Here is a 20,202-nt window from a genome sequence, read left to right as displayed (position 1 = left end):
CAGAAATGTATACCTGCATGGTAACGTTCTTAAAACAAAGTTAGTATGTGCAAAAGAAAGAACAGGCTTGTCTTGTTTCCTTGGCTTTTTCACGGTACTACCTTTACAGGTTCTTATGGAATTAATGTGTATATATGACATCTAGCAGGCAAAGAGGTGATGATCGCACAGCACTACACTTGAGTGCTGCACATGCTTACACTTACATCCCAATGCAAAATGGCTGGGGCAGGTGTGCTCCTGAGCTCAATGTTTGAAGATGACATATTTATGGTAACTACACTCACTATTTAACTACCATTAAGTGATACTGCAAAAAATTACACTGAAATCTGAAGTTAATTTCTAAATATACTAATTATATAGGCAGCTGACATTATAAAACACTCTAAAGAGCAAAAAAAAAAAAAAGGGCAACATTTTGATGGAGTTTTCTTACCTTAAATTCACAAAATATTAACACTCATACCTACCTCCCAGTGCCCACTAATACAAAAAGATCTAAATACATTTGCATAACTTACACACACTATAATTCATATAGATGATATTAAGAAGAAATAAAATAATGTAATACCTTTACTTTTACCTATGGATTTGATGAAATGGTTCCAAGAAGAAAGGGTTTCCATACAAAGAGAATAGAGAGAGAAACAACAGTAAGAATTATGAATATATGTAAATGTAGTACTCTTTGAAAATTAAACAAGACAAGAAAGCATAAAAAAGGGTCTGAAAATACATGGAGGTATAATCAATATTTGTTAAGAAATCTGCCCTTTTTAAAAGGAAATACATGCAAGGAAACTGAAAAGTCCATGCTCACTTTTAAAAGATTACACAAAAAAGAAGATACACAATGACTGTACTATAGGTAGAAAAAGTATTGATTCTGTGAAACACTATACTCAGCATTCTAAAAGCCAGAAGCCAAAGATGTCTGGATGCTCCCAAACCGCCATGCATGGGTGAAAAATGGACTCTTTCTGGTACAGTAGATTAAACTGAATATACTATTTCAGATATTAACTTCTGATGGTTCTCGGTTTTTCTTAACTATAGCTACCCTTAACTGCATATGCTTACAAATGTATGCAAAGTCTCAAGCACAAATTCTTATGTCTCATTTATTTGCAGATATTATAGTGCAAAGAATGAAGGAAAATAAAAGTCAAAGGAGAAAACCAAAATCAAACTAACAAATAAAGGGGAAAAAACATGAAAAAATGTGAACAAAAGTTATGTATTTAATTTGCAGCCAGATAATTTGCAAGCATTTGCCCATCCTTTGCAGTGATGGTTTAAAGCAGCTACAGAACAAGAAAACACTGAAAGCAGAGTGGAAAAGGAACAGAGCCCATACCTTGGTCGCCCATCATCAGGTGCGCCAGACCTTGAAGGGAAACAAGAGCACAGTCAGCAATAAACAAGGGAGCATGGGAAGTCGGGGTTGTCACGGTGACAAAAATGTTCAGTGACAGACATCTTGTTTCCTATGAGACATGTCTGTATCACAGAGGCAAATCAAAAAGCATTCTTTCAACCCCTGGTTGGAATGCTTTGGGGCAAAGAGTTAATAGTACTGTAATTTAAACACTGGCATATGCTGCCCTGTGTATTTCTTAAATGTATCAGTTGGAACAATGAAGAGCATGACTTAAAATCCAACCAATCATCCCTTAAATATTGCATCTGTCCTTCATGCCCTTTGATTATACTGCCACCACAGGGCTTGTTATAAAATTATATTTTTTAAAACCCAAAGGAATATCTGAAACATGGGCTGGGTCTGATCTTTTTCCCCTCATCAAAAAATGAGAAGTTTTATAATTAAATTAAAAAAGTCCTTAGTCACACTGAAATGATAATGCAGAAATGTCTCCTTGTCTGACACATGTAGCAATTGACTAAGCTTGTTCAAATACAAAAATAGATTATTAAACATGCAGCTGTAAAGTCAGAATTTACTACAGAATGTTTTTAGGAAACAACGGATCAGCTTTAAATAGGCTCAAGAAATTTCCCATGGAGGACAAAATTATTTAGTCTTTCACCTAAACATTACCTAAATAGTGAACCATATATATATATATATATATACACACACACACACATATACATATATAATACATATTAAGTTTTATGTTTTTATATAAATACTAATTTCATCAGGGAAGTTTTCTAAAATAATACTGAATTCCCTTTATTTAAATACTTATTATCTGTTACTTGACAACTGACTTCAGATTGAAGTTCACTCCTCTACTAAATACTGCTAATGTTCTTAAAACAACAACAAAAACTCTTTCACTATCCAAGAAGGTATTTTTTACTGAGAAGCATTAATTCCTAGTTCTTGATTCCATATTCAGCAACAAAGCTTCTCCTCAATCCATGTCTATTTCAAGAACATGGGAAAATGTTACAGCAATATAGTAGTACATACAGCAATTTCAATAAAATGTATATTTCCTGGTATTATTTAAAATATATTTGAGACTTTATTGAGCTACATTATACATTACTTGCACCAATACTGAAATAATGTGCATTATTTCCTTAAAATTTTAGGAGTATTTAAACATTCCTGTGGGGCAGTACATTTACAAATCAACATATAGTCAAAATATAAAGACAATTTAACATAGAAGTTTAATGCTTCTGTAGTATAGCCTCTTTTTGTATTTTCAAAGTGATTTTAACAAAAACATCACACAGGGAGATTAAAAAGTTTATGATCTGTTGGTGATGATGTGTAGGTTATATAATTTTTCATGTAATTTCACTTTTAAAACTAGTACATGTATTTTCTAAAAAGTGTTAATAATTTTTTGTAGAGGAAATCAGGGATTTATCTCTCTATAAGATCTAACTTTAGAAAATATATAAGACGCTTCTAATGGTGGTTTTTAATATCTCCTCAGTAAGGATGGAAGTTAGTAAGCCTCAAAAACATCCACATTCCTCATGCTAGACTTTCTTACCTCTAAGGGATCCCCACTAGAGTGCCAAAGTCATGTTATAAATAGGAATGTTACAATTATGATTGAATAGTTTATAGGCTATACTCTGCAAATCTTGTCAAAATTTTTCATGGGATGCATGTGTGAGGAAAGAGGCATTCAAGCTTATTAGGCTGATTTTAAAGCCCCTGGAATGCAAGTGGATTTAAAAAGAAGGAGCAGAAACATGGACTATTTTATAGAATGTTAAGGAAATGCAAAAAAAAGTTGAAAAGATACTTAAAAAATCAATCTCAATTAACATGCATCATATAAATGACACTGATTTTGAAAGATGTCAGACCTTCAGGGTAATATCCTCCTTATCAAGGCATATTCACATGCTTTTAAAATTATAGTATAGAAAAACAGAAGCCATACAGAGAGCCAACACTTGGAAAAACACTCACTGATGATTACTTTTGAGGTTTTTCTCTATTTTATTCAAATAATGGAACAGAAATGTTCAGCAACTAAACAATTATATTGTTCAGAAAAGTTTCACAAATAATATGCTGAAACCTGCTCCTGACCAACTTAGCATCACCATGAATCGTAGAGACATCAAATCTTGGTGACTTTAACAGCTATTTATCTGTAACCTCAGATGGGAAGTCTTTTTCTAAGAAATCTGTCATTCTGTAAAAATGTTCATTATTCTTACAGAATGGCTCTATTTCAGAATATCGCAGCAAAATGAAATACGTTAAACACTTCTGAAATATATACGCTAGTTCAATGTGTCTGCAAGAACTGTTATGCTGTGATTATGTAAGTTGACAGAACATCACCATCCCTTACACAATTACCTAGTTAGCACTCTTATCCTTGAGAGATTTCTTAGGCAGTACACTGACATACATTTAAGTTCTTTAAAGAACAGAATGTTGAAATATGTTTTAGTTTGTTGGATTCGATAGGAAAAAAGTGTAACTTTCTCAAAGTTCCTTGATAGAGATAATTTAAAAAAAAAATCTTTAATGACTATGGTACTTTTATTTAACAAACACAGAATATCACAAACATACTTACCAGTAATCACGTTGGAGTGTTGTATACTTTCATTTCCAATGGCCAGTGGTTTATTTTTTTAATCTAAGTTTATGCCTCTTACTTAGAGTCAATGCTTTATTCTCTGTTTTTATATAAATCAAATCATTTGAAATTAAACCAATGAGCTTGGGGTGATGAAATGCTAAACATTTCCAAAAGAAAATAAATCATTTTGATCAAGAAAAAAAAAAATGGAGACCAGATCATGCACTGAACTCTGAAACTGCAAAGAAATACTTTCTCATTTAAAACAAAAGAAGCAGGATTGTATCATTTTTTCCATACAGAACACTGCAATAAGCATTCTAAGGTTCATATGGCATGCTGGAATCCATCAAGGGATGGAGTTAAGGCTGAAAGAGTTTCATATACTTAGGGACTGACGGGGCTGAGGGTGTGTGTTCTATATGAAAAGTGATACACAATCCAGAAATCAACAAATGCTCAGAAATAAGTTCAACTTACCGTCTAAATTCGAGATGTACTCTATTAATACTATGAAATAAAAGGCAAATGAGAGTTGGAAAATAAAGTAGAAAGCACCCACCTTCCACATTGTTGTCTTCTGAAAGCACATGACAAGGAGGGAGAGAAAAGGAAAAACATTCATTAAGCAGCATGCAGACTGGACCTTTGCCTTTGCATGTCTTCCTCATGCAAGGCATCAAACACATCATGCAAGTGCTCCATCGCTACCGTTCAAAGGGGAAAACAAAATCATGGGAAGCAGGTTCCCTCCTATTGGCAGCATTTTAAGAATGTGAGACAAAATTTCGGTAAACTGTCATGTCCTGAGCAAGGAATTTTAAAAAGTCTTTCACTGTCCTGTGCTAAGCAAACATTCTTACATGTCACTGATGTGGTTGTTCTAGGCAATTATTTTTAAAGCCTTATTATTATTATTATTATTATTGTTATTGTTATTGTTACTGTTATTGTTATTTTTTTACAATTCCAAAAGATTATATTCCTAAATCTGATCTGGACTTGGATAAAATAAAGCCCACTGCCAAGAGCCATGAAATTTCACTTAAAGACACCCCAGTTCTACATCCATGTACCATCATTGCCTTTAAGTATTTCTAATACTTTTTTTTTCCATAAACACAAATAAACCTATGTAACTAAAATTTATAATTTGGTTTATTTACAGTGTGCTAATAGTTCGTTACAAATAATGGTAGATTACTGAATTTGTTAAAAAGTTATCTTTTAAATCCATTAACTAGAAGAAGTAATCACTGCAAGAGAAGTGATGTTGTTTTATCCATTTGGGGGCTGTCCATTAGGGAAAATTTATCATGGTTTATTCAGTTTGTACTTCTGTTTAGGGTATAAGTATGAAAATTGTTATTATAATGACAATATTTGCTAAACTTTCTTTTAAAAATTTCCATATAATTGACATATTTACATATCCTCGTATATTTACATGTATTTCCATATGTGTGTGTATATATATATATATGTATATACAGATAGATACACATACACATATATGTGTACACAAGCAGATTTTGCATGTATTTCCTACACATAATCAATGCAAGTGTATGGGATTTGAACTATTTCCAGTAACTACTAAAAAATTCAAGTACACAGGGCTCAAAAATGATATACAGGGCTCAGCATACAGTAAGAAATGGAAGAGAAATCTGTCTTCCAGGAATAGGGCAACAGCCAGGTTTTAGTATTTATCACAATGCTTTCAATAATAAAATATATCCACGTTTACATTTCTAGTATTATTCTTTTACTTAATTAAATAGAATCTTAAAAGTGGTTATTTGACCAAAAGTGTTTAGGAAGAACAAAACAACAGCAAGAGTAGGAACTGGGAGAAAAATAACTTATAAATGTACCATTTCATAAGGTTAAACAAATAACTCTTTTTAATTGTTAAAATTATTAATGGATTAAAAGTCATCAATTTTGTTTAAAATATATCAACTGGAAACTGAAATATCAACATAGGCACTTTTAGGGATATGGTCTTAACAAATATAATAGAAGAATGCTAGTGGATAAATGTGTACAAAGGCATCTATTTGCCAGAGTTTATTTTAAAATAAATAACAACAAAAAAAAAGACTGAAATATTTGGTATGTGATATTCATTTCCTGATTGGTTTTGGTTTCTAATCTACTAAATAAGAAACTAGACTGAATTTGCTACTTTTCAATGGCAACTTTGACATGACATGGACACAAATATTTAAGATTTATTTTAGGGGAACCTGGGTGACTCAGTCAATTGAATGTCTGACTTCGGCTCAGGTCGTGATCTCACGGATTGTGAGTTCATGCCCCACATCCAGCTCACTGCTGTCATTCAGCATAGAGCCTGCTTTGGATGCTCTGCCCCCCTCTATCTGCCCTTACCAGACACATGATCTCCCCCAAATAAATAAATATTTAAATAAATAAATAAATAAATAAATATTTTGCTATATTATATGAGATATCATACAAGATACAGATTATATTAATGTTTAAGATATACTTTCGTTTTATATTAACTGTCCTCTGAAATTTTACTCCCCATTTAAGGTGTGTTTTTATTTTTTTAAGTAAGATTTTTTAGTACAGAGGGTAAAACAACAAAATCAGGGAATTTAGAGGAGAGGCAACTGCCAAAAAAATCCACCAATTACTATGGCACTACTTAATTTCTCTAAATAGAGACTGGCATATGGTTTTAAGTAGCACAGTCTCAGGAAAAGGGTTTTGTTTTGTTCTTGGTAAAGTGCTGCATGAAAATCTAATAGTAAAAGGAAAATGAAAACCAAAGTAAAACAGGCCTAGGGTTGACACCAAATTTATAAATTTTTTTTCAACTTTTTTTTTTTATTTATTTTTGGGACAGAGAGAGACAGAGGACACCAAATTTATAAATGTGCTAAGTGAGATACTAGGAAAGGAAGCTGTGGTAATAAAATCAAGGTCATTGATTCAGATCCCCTGCAAGTGAGTTCTTTCCCTTCACCGTTAACTAAAACACAGGGCCACGGATGGCGCCATTGATCTTGACCTGCCATCCAGCAGGTTTCTGAGTTTTTATTCATAAAGAGAACCAGCTTAACTAATGGGACCCCCACTATGCAAATCTAAGGCATGTCCAACGTGTAAACAAATCCTAACTTGACCAAATTCAGAAAAATGGTCTGTCTCAAAAGACTCAGGTTAAAAAAAAAAAAAAAAATCAAAGTACTAGAGTAAATGAAGAGATAATATATTAACTCCTATATTTAAAAAAATAGAATAAGAAGAAAAGGAAGAAAAGTGGCTTGGAACAAACTTCACTGAATTTCAGACTCAATCACATAATTAAAAAAAAATGCTCTCTTTATTTGTATCATTCTATTCTACCCTTTTGGTATCTATTTTTTGGCTTTAGTTGATTTAAACTCTGGTAACCTACAGATGATCCCTACATTACTTCAGAATCTGGACATAATTGTAAATGGTGGCAGCTCTCCCATTTACAATCATTTGCCAGATGTTTTTCCTTTTCTCTTTCCCTTCGACTTGGTTTTTGGACTGCAAGAATATCAAGTTTAAAAAGAACAGTTTTCCTCATCACATCAACTCTTGCTTTCTCTTTGTAGATTCTTTTGCAATCAAATAGTATTTTGATTTTTAACAGCAACAGAGACAGGGGCAAAAATTGGCAAGCCACAGTATAAAGTTAAAGAAGTACATTTTGCTTTAGTGTTAAGGTAGAAAGCAGTCCATCCAGCCTTACCTGTGGACATTGTCAAGTTAGGGCAAAGCTCTTGGCTTGCAGAATACCCTGGCTTCTTAATTCTGCTCACCTAATAGTGCTGTGTACATGAAGTGAGTCTTAGTAATCAACTTTACTATGATGACCATGCCACCTCTAAAGATCACACTGATTTTTTTCTTTTGATTGTGAAAATAAGGAATAAAATCATGAACAAGATACCTTAAATTTTCTTTTTCTTTCAGATAAGATATGCTTCCCTCACAAAAATGGGAATAGGCACCAGAACATCAGTTATGTTATGAATAATTTGTGTGCTGTTGACATGACGAGAAGCTGCAGACTGTTAAACTGTATGTTTTTGAATTACTTCAAAAGAGCATCTCCAGGAAAAAAATTTCCTTTGGCCTCCCAGCTTATAAGAATCCAAGGACAGGAAGTTTAACTTATCATGAGGTTGTTTTTGCACATAATTTTACATACTTCTAGGAAAAGAAAAATGAGCAAGAAAACAAATGTATTTGTTTCAATGTAAAGAAAATCAGGAATTTAATGATGACCAGGAGATAAAATTGATATAAAATATCACCAGTAACTCCCTTTTGTACAATCAGTATTTAAGGTTAGCAATATGAAAGCTTCATCTAAATCTACAAGCAAGAGTCCACTTATTTGCTACATTTTAAGTTTAAAATTGGCTGAAAGAAATCTGTCACCACTTGGGCATTCCTTCTCTGTTTTGACTTCCTTCCTTCTCTGCTAGTTGCCAATGACCAGCTCCCTTTATTTTCTGTGGCTCCTTCTCTCCTTCATCAAAACTCCCTTTACTGCAGGTTAACTTGCCATCCAGATCTAGCCATCCAAATGGGGTATATAGTAAAAAAGCAGTGGTGGTAATGGCAAGAAAGAGGAATACAGAAAAGGTTTCCATTTCCTTCTTACATACATTGAGGTTGCTAGCTTCTATACTCGCCTTTCGGGCTCCTTGCAATATATTCAAGACTTTATCTCTCATCTTGGGGATTAAATGCCAGTATAGCAGAATTTGGTTCCCATGGTGGCACAGGATGGAGCTTTGCTTTATTTTATTTTTCTTTTGGTTTTAACAGTGAAAGCCTTTAGAAAACCTCAATCTTCTGGGAATGTTTCAAAAACTGGGAAACGGAGGAAAGCATTGAAACTGTGGGTTTGTGCAGCAGTCAGCTGGAGGAAGAGAAATGCTGGCCAGAATCAAGAGAAAGTTCAAACAACAAATGAAGCAAAAAAGGTCCATTATGGAGGCTATGGAAGGAAAGAAACAGCCACAGCCTGGGCAGGGATCTGGCTAGTTTCCAAAATGCTTTTTTTAACAGGTGGCCTCAGCAAGTTATTTTAACCTACATGACACTCCCACCAAGCCCGCTGGAATCACAGTCTTAGAGCATGAGGGGAGCCAAGTAGAATAACTAATATTTCTTCTCTCTTCACTGATTATGAGTAAAAGAAGTAACTCTAAACCAATTTGCAGCAGCAAGGACATTCCTAACATCCCACTTGAACCCTATAAAAACATTTTCCCTATGAACATTGTGAGCAACATACAAGTTTACTTTTGGTACAGTATACTATGATTCAAGTATATTATGGTGTTAATGAGTCCTTTGTGAAGTGGTCTGACAAGTTTACTTTGCCTGATAGTGTTGTTCCCCTTGGAAACTGTGATATGAGTTGCAACATTTCAAAGAACTTTTGCAATAGTACTTTCCTAAGTTGCAGACTGCCTTTGTTTCTGGATCACACAAGTGCCAATTTTGTTACAAAGTTTGTGGCATTCAACTCAAAATATCCCATCTTGTTAACAGGGGAAGGAAGGAAAGAACGATGAGAGGAAGGAAGGATAATTATATGGCAGATTCTTCTGGTACTTAAGGTGTTCAGTGGACCTGATGAAATTTAACAGGTATTAGTCAATATATCAAAATATATACTAAATGACTCACATAAACTATACTGAATATAATTTCAAATTTTATTTTCATGGGGGACTATGACAAGGATTTTGTTTTGCTTTCATAGCCTCAATTCTTCCTTACATCTAAACTTTGAATTAACATTGCTATATTAATATCAATAGCTGAACTTAGAAAAGGAACATCACATATAAGAATGACCATAAATACTGTGACAAGAGTAGTCTACATGTGTCTGCTCATGTCACCCATTTTTACTGTTTTATTGTTACATAGAAATAAACTTTCCTAAGACAAAATTTAGCAGGGTGTTACCAGGCATTTTCCTATCCAAACGCAACCACTGCTACACAGCTCTTCAAAGAAAGCTCGTTGAGGTGAGTTGCGCTTCCTTTCTAAAAGTCTGAAGTCATTGTATTTTAGAAAGCAGAGAAGGAGAGCTCTTGTATTAGTTGGTAGAATAAATTTAAATACACCCCTATCTACCCAATTTACCAACTATTCTCATGGTTATATGAATGTCCAGTACTCAGATATGACTTTTTTTTTTATGATCAAATGAATGGGAGACCACCTCCAGGTATATGGTACCAGAAGAGAATACTCCACCAAGTGTCCTAGGTTTTCCAACATTAGGATGGAGTAGGTAAACTCTGCTGAAGACCACTGATGGCCTTTCATTTGAGAGAATACAGGCTAGATTTATGTAATTCTTTCACAAATCATTTTATTACAGAGAATTTTCAAATAAATTTCCAAATACTTCTGATTTTACTTATCTATACTTACTCAGACCAGTCTAAAACAAATCTATCCAATTTCTATGAGAAAAAAGCAAACATTTTAATTTTGGGAACACTGTGTGAAATTATGACTAACTGAACCATAATGTCAAAAAAAGTCCTAAGTTTAGAGTTTAATAAATTAGATTTCTATATACTGAATAAAAAAAATGGTCCGTATAAAACTGACTAGTCAATTAAGCATATATTCATTCTTATATTTAAGGAAAATGAAATTTTATTTCAAAATAAGAAATACTTCATATTATTTTTAATTCAATGGACCTTTGCATATGTACCAAATAGTCTATAAGAAAAAATGCACTTGGGGCACCTGGGTGACTCCGTCGGTTAACTGTCCGACTTTGGCTCAGGTCATGATCTCACCATCCATGAGTTCGAGCCCCACATCGGGCTCTGCTGACAGCTCAGAGCCTGGAACCTGCTTTGGATACTGTGTCTCCTTCTCTTTCTGCCCCTACGCCACTTATGCTCTGTCTCTCTCTCTCTCAAAAATAAACAAAATGTAAAACTATTATAGTTATCTTTTCAACTACAGCACATTTCAACAGGAGGAAGATTGGTACAAAGAATTCTTCTGCTTCTCCAAAAACTGAAATCATTCAGTCCAATAGCACCTGAGGTTGAAATAGGAGAAATTACTGTTTCAGACAAAAACTGGTCAAATAGCAATAGTTTAATGTGGTTAAATCTAACATTTTTTTTTCAACGTTTTTTTTTATTTTTATTTTTATTTTTTTTTTATTTTTGGGACAGAGAGAGACAAAGCATGAACGGGGGAGGGGCAGAGAGAGAGGGAGACACAGAATCGGAAACAGGCTCCAGGCTCTGAGCCATCAGCCCAGAGCCTGACGCGGGGCTCGAACTCACGGAACGCGAGATCGTGACCTGGCTGAAGTCGGATGCTTAACCGACTGCGCCACCCAGGCGCCCCTAAATCTAACATTTTTAAGTTGATAGTTTTCCTACAGACTGTGCTATTCTGTCTCCTAAATGTAATGTAGTAATATCAAGTTACATTAAAACTTTTCTGAATTCCTGAGAATCAATCCACAGAAAGCATACTGGAGTGGGAGGTACAGGCTTCTAGGTATGGAATGTGTAAGTCATGTGAATGAAAGAGACAGCATGAGGAATGCAGTCAATAGTATCATAGCATTGTATGGTAATGGATGGTAGCTACACTTCTGATGAGCATAGCATGACTTACAGAGCTGTTGAATCACTATGCTGTACACTTGAAACTAATGTAACCTTGTATGTCAACTATACTTCAATCAATCAATCAATAGCAATGATAAAAAGAACAGAAGCAGAAAATAGAGTAAATGAAGTTTTTATAAAATGTTTCATAAAGTTTTATGAAGATCTCAAGAAACTTCTTCTAAATGTTCAAGGGAAATAAGAATAAGAAATACTAATACTTGGGTCATCTTACCACTTTAAAGGTACTTTCATAAAAATTATATAATCTGTATCTCATCAGTTAATCTGCTATGGTTCAGTGACTTGCCCAAGACACCCAAATAGAAAGGAGAAGATGGTAAGAGTGTATAGAAAGTATGTTTGAAGGCTCTTTGTCCAGGTTTGTGTGGATTTCAAAAATTGCTTTAAAAAGAAATTGAACATGAGGAATTTGAATAATATAGGGTAAGGCTGGCATGTCTACTAAAGCTGTGTTATGTTCCTGGAACTATTACCAAATGTATCAATTAGCATCACTTTAAAAAATAGTAATATAATATGGAGTAAGAAGATTGTATTTATTATTTCTTTGTTCCTTTTGTAAGAAGGCAGAAGTATTTTACAGAAAATATTCCTTTCTTAATTGCATTGTGTGTTGATTCTATAAAGTCAAGAAAATCTAATACTTTTTACTTTCCTTTACTGAAGAAAAGAATGCCCTGACATTCTTCTCCTCTGTACTATAGACATTATTTCTCAAAAGAAAAAAGAAATGAAACAAAACAAACAGACCAAAAGAATCAAAACAAAACAAACAAAAAGCATATTTAGAAAACCTTTGCCCTACTTTAATAAGGAAAAAAGCAGTACAGGTTTGTAAATGTGTTTACCCATGGGCATTTTAACCACTAGAAACAAGAGGAAAAATTATCCACACATTTCTTATACTTTTAAAGGATTCATTCCATTCACAGCACACAAAATTTTGCATCCTGTTTAAAAATATCTGAAATAAAAGGACACTTTTATTCCCAAATATTTTGGAAGGTTAAGCAATATAATATGCATTTGCCACATAGAGTGTTTTTTCCCTTTCATTTTAGTGATAAAATGCAAATCTGATAAAAATACTACTTTTATTCCTTTTACACACACGTTGCGTGATAAATCTGGGGACTGAGCAGCATGTTCTAAACTTTTAAAATGTGACTCAATAGACAAGTAGGAAGAACAATCAAATAGATTGTCCAAACTCCTATTTTCTTTAAAAAAAAAATAGGGGTGCGTGGGTGGCTCAGTTGATTAAGCATCCAACTCTTGGTTTCGGTTCAGGTAATGATTTTGTGTTTCATGATACTGAGTCCTGCGTCAGGCTCTGCACTGACACTGTGGACCTGCTTGGGTTTCTGTCTCTGCCTTTCTCCTACTCACATATCTTTCTCTCTCTCCCTCAAAATAAATAAACTTAGAAAAAAAATCTTTATGTTAAAGGCTAAAATGGTAAAATAAATTCTATATTTTTAAAGATTTCATAGATGTAGTTGTTTGGCCTAATATCTAGTACTTACTCATGCCCTTATGAATGTAAGCCCATGTTGCAGAGGCAGCCATGAGCTTGAACAATTTACCCTTTATCTGCTGATTTACTGACCCATAAAATCAAATCACCACAAATACAAGCCTTAAAGGTAGCCTTATAATTCCCTATCTTATCTTTTCCTAAAATGGCTATTTGCTGCTTAAGAAAACATGTTAAAATATAGATTTCTTTTTTGGACTCTTATTAAACATATTGAAATGTTAATGCCATCATTCATAACAGTCCATTTTATTATTTAAAATGAAACAGTATGATTGTGATATAACTAATTTCTTGACATATGTGTAAACTGCTGATTACTGGAAAGTCTGAATTCGTTTGACCCAAACTGAAGATTTAATTTTCAAAATAATCTCAAGTTATAATTTATTCATATTGATTTAAAATGTGTGGCAATGATATTGTAGTCACTTCATGAGCTCCACTCTAAACATTAATACAAGCATGTGCGCCATATCTCTGACACAGGCACACATACCTATTTAATACTTTCTTTCAAAAACAAATTCAAACCTTCATACTTTTCTTAATAAAAATATTTTCCTACATAAGTTACTGTGGATAGAATAAGAAACCATTTACCAAAAATATTTGATAATGTCATCAATAATAACACAACTACTACTACTTCACTTCATTGGAAATATATTTATCTACTAATAAATAAGCAATGCATAAATAATAAATTTCTCTCTTTATCTTTCCCTCTTATTGAACTTTATATGTTTGTCTATATTAGAGAAGAAAAATATTTTCTAATTGCACTAATATGTTACCCATCAGACACATATGCCTAATTACATGCCAATTAAATTAATTACAATTAAACAAAATTAAAAATTTAGTTCCTAAGTTGCAATAGGCAAATTCCACATTCTTAGCAGTCATATGTGGTCATTGGCTACCAGACCGGACATCACAGATTATGAACATTTCTGTCATCACAGGAAGTGCTTTTGGGCAGTACTGTTAAGGGTTTTAAGCAAGTTATCACTTCTCTGGTAATATTTTTGAATATACAGCTGTTCAAATAATGTATATGTTGTTTCCTTTTTTTTTGTTACAAAGGGAGATAATTTAAATTCATAATGATATTTTTAAAATAACACCTAAATTTAGATTTGATATAGTTATTGCATTTGTATACTGTGGAGAACTATACAATATTGCCATTTTATCTATAAAATAAAAACACAGGTTGGGAAATAACTTTAATAAAAATTTTACTTTCATGCCAAAATGTCTTTGAGTAATATAAGCTCTAGACAGTTACTACTCTTTTTGTCATAAGTCCCTTCCCTTGAGCCTCACAGATAATGAGAAAATGCTAAATATGTTTTGATTTTTAAGTAAATTAAACAAGCAATCAAATATCTTTTCTCTTGCTTTCTCCACACTTTCTCAGTATTCTCCATTTAATATTATTTGTCATTGACTTTATGTGTAAACTACATAATAGTTTAATAGCAACAGTAGTTTTTAGATTAAGAAAAAGTACCCTCTATCCCATAATCTCATACAATAAATTCCCTTTCCTTATAATAAGTCAAAGATTTCCCTTTCTATAAAATAAGCCTCTTATTGAGTATTACATTAAGGGTAAATAAACCAAATGGGGAAATAAAGGGATCAGCATTTCTGCAACATGGAAATACAGGAGAAAAGAAATATAAAAGAATAAAAAGAGCAGCTCAAACCTCTAGTTAATTCTATAAAAGTCCAAGATCCTGTTAAGGGGCTATTACATGATAACAAATGCACCATTGAGTAAGCAATAAAAACTATGAGTAGGAAGAACAGAAAAATAACTCTGAATATGGAAGCATTAACTGTGGAGTAGTAAAAGAAAAAAAAAGTCGCAAAAATATCTAGGAGATAAAATGATGAACAAGTTTTCCATAAAAATGAGTAAGATGCACAACAAAAATTTAGAGTAGACCTACCAAGTCTATTTTCAGTATTTAAAAAAATATAAGCTTATTCTTAAAGTTGAACAATGTCCACTTTATTATTGAAAAGTGCTTTTTTTCATGATTGGTTAGTGACATCCAAACTGTACACAGTAATGGAAATGAGGCAATATAAGAATGGAAAAAAAAAAACTTATAGCCTCAACACCTTAATGGATAACATTTAATCTAGTTATCTCAAAGAGCCATTGTCCAGTAAATTAAGTATTGAGAACAGCTGATTCTAGAGGTTACTGAGGTCATCTAACATCTTAGTCCAATCTTGACATTGGAAAGGCTTGAAAGAGATTATACAACATAACCATATATTTATCTTATTTCCAAAGAAGAAAACATATGTTGCAGAACCAGAGGCAGCATCCTGATTCAGTATTTGTCATGGACTGAATGGTTGTACCCACACCAAATTCTTAGGTTGAAACCCTACTTCTCAGCGTGACGATATTAGGAGGTGGAGGCTTTAGGAGATAATCAGGATTACATGAGGTGATCAGAGTGGAGCCCTCATGAATGACATCACTGCCCTAATGAGTTCCTGGAGAGCTTGCTTCCCCTCTCTGCTCTCCACCGTGTGATACACAAAGTCGGCGATCTTTAACCTGGAAGAGGGCTCTCCCCAGTATTTGACCATGCTGGCACCCTGATCTCAGATTAGCAGTCTCCAGAACTGTGACACATAAATTTCTGTTTTTTACAAACCACTCAGTCTATGATACTTTGGTATAACAGCCTGAATTAAGACAGTACTATTTTAGATCTTGCATTACTAGAGAAAACTCACCTTTACATAAAATAAGAAATATGACACAAAACTTAATAGATTTCTGATATTATTACAATAACGGAGGAAAATCTCTAGTAGCACAACATGTACAGTATGCGGAATGGCTAATACCTGTTAACAAAGGTAGCTCATTGCAGTATGTAGGAGCTTAGGGAATGTGTACCTTATAGCTATCTGAAGTAAATTATATTCAAAATGTGCAATTTGCAAGGAATACTCAACCTATGGGGAAAAACAATGGAAAAAGAGTAGACAAGTCATTATGTTTTAAAATACTGAATAGAGGATTCCTTCTTCTTCTTTTTTTTTTTAATTGATATGCTTCTCCTAGAGTAGTATGGGAAAAGCTTTGAATGGAAATTAAGGGAACAGACTTGATAATCGTACATGAGTCTACCAACATAAATAACTAAATCAAACACTTTAAAATTTATAAATAGGAATAAAATATTCTCAGAGTGAAAGGAAAAATGATTTGAATGAATTGCGAGAGTCAACAAGTACACTGAATCATTAAAACTAGAAATCCTTAGAGAATCTAGGGATTTCCTGACAACATGCAATACTTCAATGCTTCATTAGGATCCTTTTAGGTTCTGCCACCACAAATCAGTTTTAGGAATCTAGATACAATTTTTTAGAACATTTCTTTAATTTTCCCATGTGCTAAGTGTCTAACTTGTTCCATAGAGAGGCTGTGGCTCATAGCAGTAAAATAATGCAAAACCACTTATTCAATAATGACAGATTGTAAAGCATTTTATGTGTAGATAATACCTATTTAGTGATGTTAGCCATGGCATTATTATAATTAATGCTTCCTTATACAAACTGTTGGTTACTTAAGAGCAGTGTCTTCTCTGTTCCTCTACCTTTGTTCAGCTGCTAGCCTGGTGTGTACATATAAGAGTTGCTTAATAAGTGTGTTTTAATGAGTAATTAATTTCCAATATTAATTTCCTGCTTAACTTCTATGAAGCTAGCAATGTGGGATGAAGATGATTAAGTTTCTTTTCATAGGCAAAATTTACTTGCCACAATAGGCTAAATTTAGTTTCTGTATTCTCACATCAGAAGTAAAGAACTTTAACAACTGGAAACACTTTTATTTGGGCAAAGTAAATCAAAGGGTTTTAGTATTCATTTCTATTAAAATATTATTCTGAGCCAGTTTGAGATGCATTAGCTGGACATTTCTAAATTATTTTCCTTCATAGACTGTTGTTTCTTAAGTAGATCTGAAAATGAAGATGATGATGGTGATGCGGCAGAAATACAACAACCGCACTCAAATTCACAAAACCATTTATGTAATCTTATTAATTATTAACATGATGTGGACCAAGATCAGTAAAGAAAGTAACTATTAAAATCCAGTGGGGTGCACATAATACGTATTTATTCATCACTTCATACACAATTCTTAGCACAGTCCCTGGCACATTGTAAACACTCAATAAACATGAGGGAATAAATGAAAATTGAACGATTAAATGATAGAAATCAGCTCTTTTGACCCCAAATTATATGTTCTTTCCTCCATACCATGGAGGTTTATCAATCACATGCATCCTAAAGTCTTATACCATATGTATAGGAAGCAAATTATTTGAATTAAAACAAAAAAATTGAAATGCAAATAATCCCACTAAAATAATGGCTTAAGGAGCTTCTTTTAAAAAAAAAAATCACCTTCTGTGAAATACTAGCACTGTTTCCTGCATGTAATCTAATGTTTCATGATATACATATAGTAAGATATCCATAAAAACAAATATTTTAAATTAAAATTATTTAGGGGCGCCTGGGTGGCGCAGTCGGTTAAGCGTCTGACTTCAGCCAGGTCACGATCTCGCGGTCCGGGAGTTCGAGCCCCGCGTCGGGCTCTGGGCTGATGGCTCAGAGCCTGGAGCCTGTTTCTGATTCTGTGTCTCCCTCTCTCTCTGCCCCTCCCCCGTTCATGCTCTGTCTCTCTCTGTCCCAAAAATAAATAAATGTTGAAAAAAAAATTAAAAAAAAAATAAATTAAAATTATTTAAATGAAATTATATGAATTAAATTTATTTTTCATAATTTTAATAAATTGTATGATTTATTAATTATAATGACATGTTTTAAGCTCACATATTTGTATTGGATAGAATGTGAATTTTCAGCATGGTTACACTGGTGACATTTTAAGATGATCTCAAATAAATTTAGTTTTCCTTCTAATTTTTGCCTTAATAAACTTAGAAAAAAACCCAGAAAGGTAGTATTTAAAATGGCATTCTCATGGTTTCTGGGTGGCTCAGGCTGTTGAGCATCTGACTTTGGCTCAAGTAATAATCTCACAGTTGTGAATTCAAGTCCCATGATGAGCTCTGGGCTGACAGCTCAGGGCCTGGAGCCTGCTTGGGATTCTGTGTCTCTCTCCCTCTCTCTCTCAAAAATAAAAAAACATTATTTTTATTTTTTTTTAATTTAAAACAGCATTTTCTGCATTTTGGTCAGAATAGTCATCTCATGTTTCACTTAAATTGGCCATCATGATACTTGATGGGTAGTTACTAAACTAAAATGCTCCATCCAATTAAAGCAATTCTAAGCAACTACATCAACTGTGTATATGAGAAATACATAATTTAAAGTTTTCTTTACTCATTTCTAAATATGATCGTCAGGGATGCCAAGCTGGTAAATGTGATAGACATGTTCTGATTCCAATGGGATGGATGTTGATTAGAATGTTTTTACATACTGTAGATAACTTGGCAGAAATAACTGAATCATCCATTGTATAGAGTCATATAGTACTCAACTAAAGTTTTCAGTGACTTTCCCGTAAAGACATTACACAAGACCTACCTTTATTTTTAATTTTTTAAAATGTTTTTATTTATTTTTGAGACAGAAAGAGACAGAGCATGAGCAGGGGAGGGGCAGAGAGAAAGGGAGACACAGAATCCCAAGCAGGCTCCAGGCTCTGAGCTGTCAGCACAGAGCCTGATGTGGGGCTCGAACTCACAGACTGTGAGATCATGACCTGAGCTGAAGTCGGACTCTAGACCAACTGAGCCACCCAGGTGCCCCAAGACCTACCTTTAAATACAACACACTAAGAAACATAATTATTTGCTATTTGTAGTTTAATCCTATTTACAGCCCCAAATATTCTGACTGAATTTATCTTTTTATAATGAACCCAAGTGCAATGGTATTCAGAAATTTAGAGTTCCACAATTTTAAAACTGAAATGAATATTATCTTGTTTAACAGATTAAAAAAATCAAATCGAAGGCCCACTTTTATAACACATGATAAAACCTTGGTTAATTGGCCTCAGGATCATAACTATGAATGAAACTCCAAAATGAATGGTATAGATAACAGCCAAAGTTGTTTGAAAAGCAGACTTCAGCTAACCAATCAGATCAAAGCTGCATACTTCTTAAACTCCTTAAAATAACCCAAATTGGTTATTTTTTTTTCTTTTCACATGAATTTCAAATAAGAAACTGAATTCTAATTTTCTTTCTAACAGATTCCTATATTGAAAGGTTTGAAAAATGATAAAGAGTAACCAACTAAGTCCCTACAAAAAAAAAAAGAGCATCTGAAACCACATATATCAAAATTTGCAAGTTAATCATTTAACGTTTGTCTGCATCAAAAAGAGATGGAGTACTCATATATATGTTTTTTTTTTACATTTTACACATGAAAAAAGTGAAACCCAGAGTGGGTAAGCTACTAATACATAAATGCCATTAGCAAAAAGATACACAGTCTAAGAACTTTTCTATTTTACTTTCTAAACCAGGACTGTCCAGTAGAATCTTCTGTTAGCAGTGGAAAGTTCTATAAAACCTTGGACTGGATTATGACCCTTTACCAAGAGTAACCTCCACCACGTAAGTCTTCCCATCAAGAATCCTGTCCTAGGAAATATCCCAATGGTCTTGTAAAGATCTGAACAAGAAGCAATCATCACAATAAAAATTCCTGTCTGTGAGGACTTCAGTGCAGTTCTGGGAAAATAAAAGAATTTGGCTCATGATCCAGCTCAGATCAGTCTTCCACACAAAGTAAAGAAAAATGCACTGTGAAATAATTCTCAGAATATAATATATGCTGCAAAGACACTAAGAAT

At 33.4% G+C, this 20,202-nt stretch overlaps 1 protein-coding gene across 27 annotated transcripts in view; it reads right to left on the bottom strand.

Moving 5' to 3' along the window:
- NRXN1 (neurexin 1) overlaps nt 1-20,202 on the bottom strand; it is a 1,154,099-nt gene that overhangs the window by 1,040,323 nt on the left and 93,574 nt on the right. For 15 of the 27 annotated variants that reach the window (XM_040453759.1, XM_040453755.1, XM_040453757.1 and 12 more), the window contains exons 3-5: nt 4,603-4,620; nt 1,364-1,393; nt 578-589 (exon numbers count right to left, since the gene is read on the bottom strand). The exons of 5 other annotated variants lie outside the window; for them this stretch is intronic. In XM_040453759.1, coding sequence (XP_040309693.1) covers nt 578-589; nt 1,364-1,393; nt 4,603-4,620 — 60 coding nt within the window. The remainder of the gene's footprint in view (nt 1-577; nt 590-1,363; nt 1,394-4,602; nt 4,621-20,202) is intronic. 7 more of the 27 variants (XM_040453758.1, XM_040453767.1, XM_040453771.1 and 4 more) reach the window with 2 other exon arrangements.

Source organism: Herpailurus yagouaroundi, unplaced genomic scaffold, assembly GCF_014898765.1.
Source record: "Herpailurus yagouaroundi ecotype Mexico unplaced genomic scaffold, PumYag 210, whole genome shotgun sequence".
In the NCBI taxonomy this organism is placed as follows: Eukaryota; Metazoa; Chordata; class Mammalia; order Carnivora; family Felidae; genus Herpailurus; species Herpailurus yagouaroundi.
This window is presented reverse-complemented; position numbering and strand designations above follow the sequence as displayed.